At 36.3% G+C, this 10185-nt stretch overlaps 1 protein-coding gene across 1 annotated transcript; it reads right to left on the bottom strand.

Annotated features, from left to right (window-relative positions):
* Positions 1-4288: 4288 nt before the first annotated feature.
* On the bottom strand, positions 4289-6493 carry LOC104240032 (uncharacterized). The gene is made up of 3 exons (XM_009794813.2): positions 6137-6493; positions 4480-5010; positions 4289-4369 (listed from the first exon to the last, which is right to left on the bottom strand). Exons 1-3 carry the CDS (start codon positions 6491-6493, stop codon positions 4289-4291), a joined length of 969 nt encoding a protein of 322 aa, XP_009793115.2.
* Between the last annotated feature and the right edge of the window lie 3692 nt (positions 6494-10185).

Below are 10185 nucleotides of genomic sequence, written 5' to 3'. Positions count from 1 at the left end.
TTGATAGTATCAGATCCGTATTATTGTTCCGGATCCCGGTACAGGACTTATATGTGAAATAAGATGAGTCTGTGAAATTTGGTAAGAAACGGAAGTTGTTTGAGGTGATTCGGACTCGTAGTTGTGAAAATTCCTACTTTGAAAATTTTGAAGATTTTCTTAGATTTCTATGTTAAATTCGTTGTTTAAGAGGTTAATTTGGCGATTTGATCACACAGATAAGTTTATATGATGTTTTTGAGATAGTGTACATGTTTGGTTTGGAGCCTCGAGGGCTCGGGTGAGTTTCGGATGGGTTTCAGAAGGTTTTGAACTTGGAAAAGAGTGTAGGTTTTCAGTTTTCTGGTGTGCTGGTATGTTCTTCTTGGTGTTCGCGGAAGGACTCTCATGAACGCGAAGGGTTAGTCATGATGAAGCTCCTTCTACGCGAACGAGAGACACAGGATGCGAACGCGAAGCCTTAGGGGTGTTTCCCTTCGCGAACGTGGACCTGCTATCGCGAACGTGAAGGCTTTTGGGCTTGGGGAGGGGGAAGGGAATTTTGTGCTACGTGAACGCAAAGGCTCGAGGAGTCAAAGATCCACGAAAGCGAGCCTAATGTCGCGAACACGAAGGTCACTTAGGCCCAACTCTTCGCGAATGCGACAGGCCTATCGCGAACACGATGAAGGCCTATCCAGTGATTTTAAAACAGAAGCCAAATCGGGATTTAATCAAAATTTCATAACTTTTTCTTCCAAACTCCAAATTGGGTGATTTTTGAAAGAGGATTTCACCACCAATGCATTGGTATGTAATCTTAGAATCATTTTCTTCAATTTTTATTAACACCCATTAGATTTCTAGGCTTAAAATCATGTTTTTAAGGGTAGAAAATTAGGGATTTGGGTAGAGTTAGGGCTTTTGTATAATTGTGATTTAGACCTCGTTTTGGGTTTGAATTTTGGAACTAATTATATATTCAGGCTCGTGAGTGAATGGGTGATCGAATTTTGGTCCGAACCTCGTGTTTTGACCAAGCGGGCCCGGAGTGAATTTTGACTTTTTGGAAAAAATGATGGGAAAGCTATAATTAAGCTTTGTAATTGGATTGTTTAGCGTTTATTGATATTATTAAGTCGATTATGTCTAGATACAATTGATTTGGAGCCGAATTCAAAAGGAAAAGTGGTGTTTGAGGCTTGAGTTGGCCGTGGAAGTTCGAGATAAGTGTTCGGTCTAACCTTAGCTTGAGGGATTAAGAGTTGTGTCCTATTTGCTATTTGATTATTGTTGAGTACGACGTATAGGAATGGTGGTGAGTATCTATACATTGGTGTCGAGCATGACCGTGAGTCTTAAATTGCAATTTATTTTATCTTCTTAAATAGTACTACGGATGCTTTAATTGATGATTCTCAACATTGAGCAAGGATTAAGTTTGTTTTCATGGAAATTACTTATGATTGAGTATTGGTGTTAGCTGAGGTGAGAAGAAGTTGGGCTAAGATTAGTTATAGTTGTTTCTCCCTTGCCGGGATGTATTTATTTTTACTGTCGAATCCTTTGTCAGGATAATGTAGCTTATTGTTGATCCCTTTTCGGGACTCTTGGTATGGTTGTTGCTAAAGGTATATAAATGTTATGTTAGATCGGGTTGCACGACGCAACAATACTATATATGGAACGGGTTGCACGCCGCAACAATGTTATGTTGGATCGGGTTGCACTCCGCAACAATACTACGTATGGTACGGGTTGCACGCCGCAACAATGTTATGTTGGATCGGGTTGCACGCCACAACAATGTTATATTTGATCGGGTTGCACGCCGCAACAGTGTTAAATGATAGGGATCGGATTGCGCGCCGCAATAGTGTTATTATGGTTTTGTTGTAAATCTCTAATTGTTCCCTCATATTTCTCTTAATTTTCTGCTGGATTCGATATTTCCCCCGTAGCATGTACCCCTCCCATGTTAATTGTTTATTCCTGTTTATTTTTTGCTGTATATTATATAATACTGCACAGGTTTATCTGGAGTCTAGTCCTAGCCTCGTCACTACCTCGCTGAGGTTAGGCCATGCACTTACCAGCACACGGGATCGGTTATGCTAATGCTACACTCTGCACTATGTGCAGATTCCGGAGTAGCTTTTGGATAGTAGCACTTGGGGAGCCTGCCTTCAGTCCAGCCAGAGATCCCAAGGTAATCCTGCAAGCGTCCGCAGGCCCGACGTTCTCTTTTACATTATTATGTACTCTGTTTTCATTATATTTCAAGACAAATTGTATTTCTTTCAGATATTTGTTGTAGTAATCTTAGTCCGTCCGTGATATTGTGACACCGGATTCCGGGTAGAGATGTGTGTTTTCATTATCGTACTGGCCTTGGTTATTATATTAGATTAAGTCTTCCGCTTGATTTCATTTATCTTTAATATCTAAATGTTGGATACCTGTTAATTCAGATTGTTAAAAAGGGTTAAAAATGAAAGAGTTAGAAATTTTCTATGTTTAGTGGCTTGCCTAGCTTCTACGAGTAGGTGCCATCACGACTCCCTAGGGTGGAAAATCCGGGTCGTGACATATAGCAGCACCCATAATTAAAGTTGACAAATTCTCTTTGAAGCAATGTACACAAAATGCATTGAAAAAGGAGAAAATAAAAGACATTCCCTATGCTTCGCTTATTGGGTGCTTTATGTATGCACATGTCTGTACTAGACCTGATATTGCTTTTGCGATAGGAATGCTTGGCATATATCAAAGTAACCCTGGTCTTGACCATTGGAAAACTGGTAAAAGGGTCTTGAGATATTTGCAAGGAACCAAGGATTTTAAGCTCACATACAAATACTCTAACTCATTGGAGGTGAGTGGATATTCAGACTCTGATTTGGGTGGATGCAAAGACACTGGTAAATCCACTTCAGGATACATTTTCCTTCTTGTTGGAGGTGCTGTGTCTTGGAGAAGTGTCAAGCAGACCATTATTGCAACCTCCACAGTGGAAGCTGAATTTATAGCATGCTATGAAACTATATCACATGCATTATGGTTGAAAGACTTTATTTTCGGCCTCAGGATTGTCGATTCCATTTCAAGGCCATCAAGAACCTTCTGTGACAATTCAGTTACAGTATTCTTTTCTAAGAATAATAAAAGTGACAGCCGAAGAGAGCACATCGACATAAAGTACTTGATGGTCAGAGACAATGTGAAGAAGCAAGATGTGAGTTTTGAGCATATTAGTACTACTTTGATGATTGCTGATCCTATGACTAAAGGATTGCCGGCTAATATTTCCAAGGATCATGTAACCCATATGGGTCTTAGTAGCTCAATCTAGCCTTGTTTTGTTCTCTAACAGTTTGTCTAGATATTATGTTCATTTCGATATACATGATAATGCACACTTTGGTTTTTCATGTATTATTTTGTGACCATTGGATCAACAAAGTTGGATTCTTAATGACTTATATTAAGTTCATAAAGTTGTTGACACTTTATTAGAACATATTGTACAAAGCAATACATAGAAGGAATTGTTTGTTTAAGAGCATCACCACCATGATTCATATAATGATATGTTTTAGTTAAAGTGGTTGTCGCATAACTTTTAGTTGAGTGATACAGTCTATGTCCATATTATATATCTCTCATAAAGGATTATATATCTGATTTTAATATGTGGGCCAAGTAGGAGAATGTTAGAATTTTACCGCCTCTTCTGGAGACTTCTAGTGTGACCCACATATAAGGTAATAAATTATTTACCTTGTCTCCCAAAGGAAATAATATATCAGATAATATTCTGTAGTTATACATATATGGTAATTTTTTTGATGGAAAAAAATTACCATATATTAGGAGTCCATCGGGCAATTATAATTTAAAGAGAAGTCCCTAGGGCTAAAATATTTGCCTAAGAGTCCCTAACCTACCTATAAATACGTCTGTGACTACATCAGTTTGGCATCCAACGATAGGCACAGGCTAGAAGGCTCTCTAGGTTTCTGCTGAAGGTATTCCCTACAACGCTTGAGCAACAATGGCTGAAGGTACATTCTTTCTATAATTTCTGTTGCGTTAGCTCTGTGTATGTGTTTAAATTTTTACATTGATTTCTTGTACAGCAAATCCTTTTTTTAGTTCTGATAAACAATTTTTGGCTTTGTCCAAAATCAATCCCTTTCTGTTGCGTTTTCACCGCTCTTCCTTCTCCCTTTTATCTGCTATCTTATTACCAATAATTTACCAAATATATTGACCGTTTATTATCAAAGCGATACTTTTATCTAAATACTCAACTACTGTAAACGTGTTTATAAATGAATTCACCACTTGCAGATTTTAACCAATTCCAGTCACTTAAGCCTAATTGACTCTAATTGACAGAAATTAACTACATTATTCACTATCAAAGTGATTCAAAATGGTGGGGAACATATTAGTAAAAAGAAATAAAAAGAAGATGCAATTTACGTAGATTAGTACCTGTCTAGTATCTGCATCCAACTTGCGAGAGAAGACTCTTATCTCTTCCAAATTCTTGATTTTATTGCCATCTTTTGCACAAGTTTTCCCAACTCTATACCTCGCATAATTGGTCCAAACATTATTTCCATAAGAATCCACACTTTTTAAGAAGGCGACCATTTTCTTGCATGGATCATTAGACTCAACCCTTGTCCTAAACATAAAACGTGGTCGTTTCTTGTCTTTATCCCATGGTTCAAATGTCCTTAGCACTGTAATAAGATCAGGAAGCTTAATGTTACCCTCATAAACTTGTATAGCATAACCCCAAGCCACTGAAATAGATAGTGAATTGTTTCGGTCGTAGCAAATAGTTTGTTGTGATATTCTTGTAGGATCAGCATTAGCAGCTTTGAATAAATGTTTCAGAGCTTGAATTTTTGTCATGTTGGGGAAAATTGATTGCATTCTTTCTACATGATGAAGAGATATTAATGGTGATAATGGATGCGATGAAAGTAATCCAAATAGATTTCCCCATAAATCATCCTGCCCAAAAAAAAAAGGATGATTATATTAGAAATAATGTTAATTAGTGGATTATAAAGCAAAATAGATGTAGGTTTTGGTCTCACTACCGTAAATGCGTATAATTAGCTAATAACTAAATCTACAATGACAACAACCCATTGTAATTTTACAAGAAGTGAGGTTTGGAAAGGGTATATAGTGTATACACGGCCTCACTCCTACCTTCCTAAGGTAAAGATCCGATGGACCCCGGCTACAACAAAGTACAGTCATAACAGTTTTAGAAAGAAATACAATAGTACAAAAAACCATGAAAAAAGCAGTATCAACAGCTAAATAATAAGATAACAAAAGCAAAAAAAAATAACATACAATAATAGAAATTTAAGGGTAAGAAAATAAGAGAATACTACTTAAGCTACTAGTGTGGTAAAGAGGAATGCTCGTCTGGCTACTGGCATTCTATTCTAGTTCTCACCCTCCACATCTTCATATCAAGGGTCATGTAATCGATCACTAATCTGGACATCTTAGCCTTTTCTTTTGATTAATGAAGAAAACAATTCTTAAAGTCGTGCGAGTCAATACATGTATTTTTCCAATTTCATCTCCTCCCCTAGATCAAATCATTATTAATTAAAGGAGAGGTGGCTTAAGTCAAATCTTGAAGCATGTCCATATTAATATCGACTTTGTCTAAACATTTAACGCATTTAACTATTTGTCATCTTTCATATGAATATTGACGAAGAAACAATAATAACAACTCAATTCTAAATTAGTTGGGATTAGTTATATGAATCACTCACACTTACGTTCCGCTCTATTCACGAGATACTGTTAATGAAACAAGATGTACCGAATTTCACTATCACTATCTCTTTAACTTTTAAAGACTTTGAAATAACAGGGTTATATAAATAGAGACGGAGCCAGAAATTGAGCTTATGAGTTTCATATCTATCTTAATTATTTTGTTATTGAATTCTACTGTAATAATTTGCACATATCAAATGAATTAGAACCAAAATTATTGGGACGTTCTACCAATCCGCTTCATATACTCTAGTTCCGCTTCTACGCGCAAAGTTGATAACTAATAACAGTAACTACAAGAGAGTGACAACAGTAAAGTTTTACTTACTTGGTGAAAACCAGGTTCATGTGTTAAACTTACGCCAAGCTCCGCCAAGCAAGAGAAAATTCTAGCATCACTACCATAGAGATTTGGGTACCGCATCAAACAAGAATCCAAAACACCAGCTAAAGCCTTAGCCAAAGGTCGACTTATCGCATATCCGCCACCACCAAATGCCATATCAAAAGAAAAATAAGCATTTTGAACATAGCTCTCTGAATTAGACCCTATATAATACCATTCATTATGATCATATTTTTCTAGTGTCTTCAACAAATTTTCGACGAAAAACACTGTATCGTCATCTCCAAAAATGTACCATCGCACGTTAGGATCGTTACGTGCGACCACTTGTTTTATCATGCACGTTAGACCAAGGGCATAACGTGCCCCTGTACGATGGGTATATGGGAAACGAGAGGTGTTTTCATAAATTAGAATTGGTGGAAGATAGATATTTTTCGGAGAATTATCCGATGGCGGGTGGTCTAAAAATACATAAGCTTTGGTAAAATTAGGTTTGTACCATAGACGGAGGAGTTGTTTGCGTTTGGAAAAGGTTTTAGAGGAAGAAGCAATTGAGAAAACGAGGTGGTTAACGGTGGTCGGAGAGTTTTTGTTGGTGGCGGCTGTAATGGCGGAGGAGAATGAGGTTAATTTTTGGAAAATGGAGGTAGAACGATGGTAATTTAGAGAAAGAAAAAAGAATGAGAAAAAGGTGAGTATTAAGCAAATGTCTTTGAAGCAAAATGGGGTTTTGGAAAACATTTTTATTTGATTGGAGAGGTTTAGTGAATCAAAATGTCTTTGTTCAAGTTAAAATGTATTTTTGAATCATTATAGTGGAGACCTGGTGAATCTTAGACTGAATTATGTGAGAATAAATGAAAGCTTTTGAAAATTAAAACTAATATTTACTCTATTAGTATACTTTACTAAGAAAAACAGATAGTCAACCTAAAAAGAGATGTTATTCTTGTTTTATATGGATGCATTTTAAATGCAATCCATGGCTACATGCTATACAACAGTAAGTGCTATTAACCTCATGTATAAAGAAGAATAATTAAAGATCAAAATGTCTACACTGCCATAACTTTCAAAATTCAATGTAATGTTCTGTGCCTAGCTCAGTTTAATTACTTCACATTTTACGCTGTAAAGATATAAAGCAGACGCGCAAAGTTACTATTTTGTTTAATACATAAAAATTAGTCGATCAAACTTACATGAACAAACGAAAAACTTTATTTTTCAGTTCAAAAACAAACAATAAAAAAGTCACATAAAATTGATCATAAATTATACTATATGCATTATTCTGCATTCGAATTAAAATGAGAAGAAAAAAAATAAGGAAATTCAACAAATTTTGGAAGGAAATGGAATTTTTTTTTGCTAAGAATGCGTTTATATTAAAACATAACTAGTGCATTACAAGGTTTGGAACTGAACATAGAGTTACAGTTCCTATTGCATCATTAGCTAGTAGCGGTAAAGCAAAAGCAGGTGGATCTTCAAAAAGGATAACATTAGTAGTTCAGAAATTTTTGGTTGTCTTCCCATACTTGGCTAGTGCATCGGCTACAGTATTGCCTTCCCTAAATGTGTGGTGTAGCTGAATCACCTGGAGATCCTGGAGCATCGACCTGCATTCAAAAATGACCTGTGAGTGTTTTAGTGGGAGGGTATTTAGGATGTGAATGAGTACTTGAGAGTCCGTTTCCACTTGTAATAGTCGTAAATTGCAATGTTGTGCTAGTTGGAGCCCATGGTATAGGGCAAGTAGTTCAACTTGAAGAATATCGGTGTGTTTGAGTGTCTTAGTGAACCCATATACCCAAGCACCAGAAGCATTACGAAAAACTCCATCAGCTCCCCCATGTGATTATGTTTATCAAAAGCCCCATCAATATTTAACTTATAGAAGCCTTGGGGTGGGGGTTATCATTTTATTGTAGTAACAGTAGTTATCTTTTGTTTTGGATTCACTGAAGAAGTGAGGTAATAATATTGGGCCGTCTGGTTGTATACATTAAGGGGATTAACATTAGTAGATGTGTTATTGAAGATATTATTATTATGACTGGTCTAAATATGCCAAAAAAGTAATGGGAACTAGAATATAAGAAGGAATAGTATTAGTAGTAGTGGGGGTGGCCAGGCAGATGTGTTTGATCCAATTGAGAGTGATTTGTGGTGGCAGTGTGAGGTTTAGGCAATTCCATATGTCATATACGGTGGTGCAGTTGAAAAATATATGAAGAATATCTTCAGGCGCTTGTTTGCAGACTGGACAGGTGGTATCATTGGTAAGATTTCGATTAAAAAGAAATGTAAGTGTTTGTAATTTATGACGTAGCATGAGCCAAAAAAGTGCTTAGTTTTGTTGGTAGGATGTATTTTCCATATCCAATTTATGGGGTTTGAAGGGTGTTGTGTAGGTGGAGGAGGAGTTAGGGAGGCAAAGCAGTGGAGGTGGAGAAATTCCTGGTGGGTGAGGGGTGCCAAAAGTATTGGTCACTACGTGTGGCTATTGGGTTTAGTGGAATATGATGAATTAGTGAGAGTAGATGGTGTGGTAGTGGAAAGGATAATGTTTGGAGATTCCACAAGCCATTTGGAAGAATGGAGCTTAGTGAAAGGTTATTCTCATTGTAATTGAGAGGACCATGTATGAGTTGGTGTAAGGTTTGGTGAGTAGGTAACCAATAGTCATACCATAGTTGAATGTGGGTACCAGTGGCGATATTCCAACCTAGACCTTGTTTGAAGTAGGGGTAAGTTTTGGTCATGCTTTTCCAGATGTAGGAAACAGACGTTATTTTAGGATGAGGAAAGTGAAGGTGAGGTTGAGTGAGATAAGATTGGTATTTAGAATGTAGGGTAGTCACCCATGGAGAGGTAGTATTTTGGTAATAGCGCCAAAGGAGGGTCATTATTAAAGAGAGGTTTTTGGGATATAATTTTTGGATTCCTAACCCCCATAAGCTTTAGGAGTAGTAATTTTGTCACAATTAATAAGGTGAATCTTTCGTTTTGCAGGAGAAGAGCCCCATAGAAAGTTTCTTTGAATTCGTTCTAAATTGTTATTGTTTTGATTGGGAGAATATTTATTTGCATGGCATACATGAGGATGATATTTAGAACATATTTGATTAGGGCTGTTCTGCCAGCAAAGGAGAGAAAGTTTTATTTCCATCCTGTTAGTTTCCTAGTCAATTGATCTATTAGATATTGATAATCAGTAGAAGTTTGTGTTGTGTTGGTGATAGGCAGGGCTAGATATTTCCCAAAGGTAGTGGTGGGCTTGATATTTAATAGTGTGGAAAGTAGGTTTTGTGTATGAGTAGGAACATTGTTAGAAAAAAAGAGTTTTGATTTTGCAAAGTTAATATGTTGCCCTTAAAGAAGGTGGAATTGGTTGAAGATATTGTTGATTGTATGAACATTTTTTTCAGTTGCTTTGGCAAATAAGATTAGATCGCCGACAAACAGTAGATATGAAAGGGGTGAAGATTTTTGTGATAATTTAATAGGGGACCATTGTAAGCAATCAACAACATTATCAATCAACCGGGAGAGTGATTCCATGCAAATGATAAAAAGATATGGGTTTAAGGGATCTCCCTGCCTGATGCCCCTCGTTGGTTGGGAGAAAGTGGTACTTTTGCCATTACCTAGGATTGATATGGTAGAGGTTGAGACACATGACATTATTAGTTTGATTAAAGTAGGTGAAAAATTTAGTTGATGTAGTGAAAAGCGAATAAAGAACCATTCTAACCGATCAAAGGCTTAATTAAGGTCTATTTTTATTATCATGTTGTCAATTTTTCCTTTTTGTTTTTTGAAGGAGCTGTTGATACTCAATTTTTCCCTATATATTTTTAATATGCATAAATACTTTCAAAATAGCATATATATGCATATATAAGCATGCATAAGATTTTTATAATTTTTCTATAATTTTAAAGATTTTAAATTAATTTATTTCCTTCCCTTTTACTCATAAAATCCCCGATAATTATCCATCAAATTATTGTTGGGGTGAT

This window comes from Nicotiana sylvestris, chromosome 7 (genome assembly GCF_000393655.2).
Source record: "Nicotiana sylvestris chromosome 7, ASM39365v2, whole genome shotgun sequence".
In the NCBI taxonomy this organism is placed as follows: Eukaryota; Viridiplantae; Streptophyta; class Magnoliopsida; order Solanales; family Solanaceae; genus Nicotiana; species Nicotiana sylvestris.
This window is presented reverse-complemented; position numbering and strand designations above follow the sequence as displayed.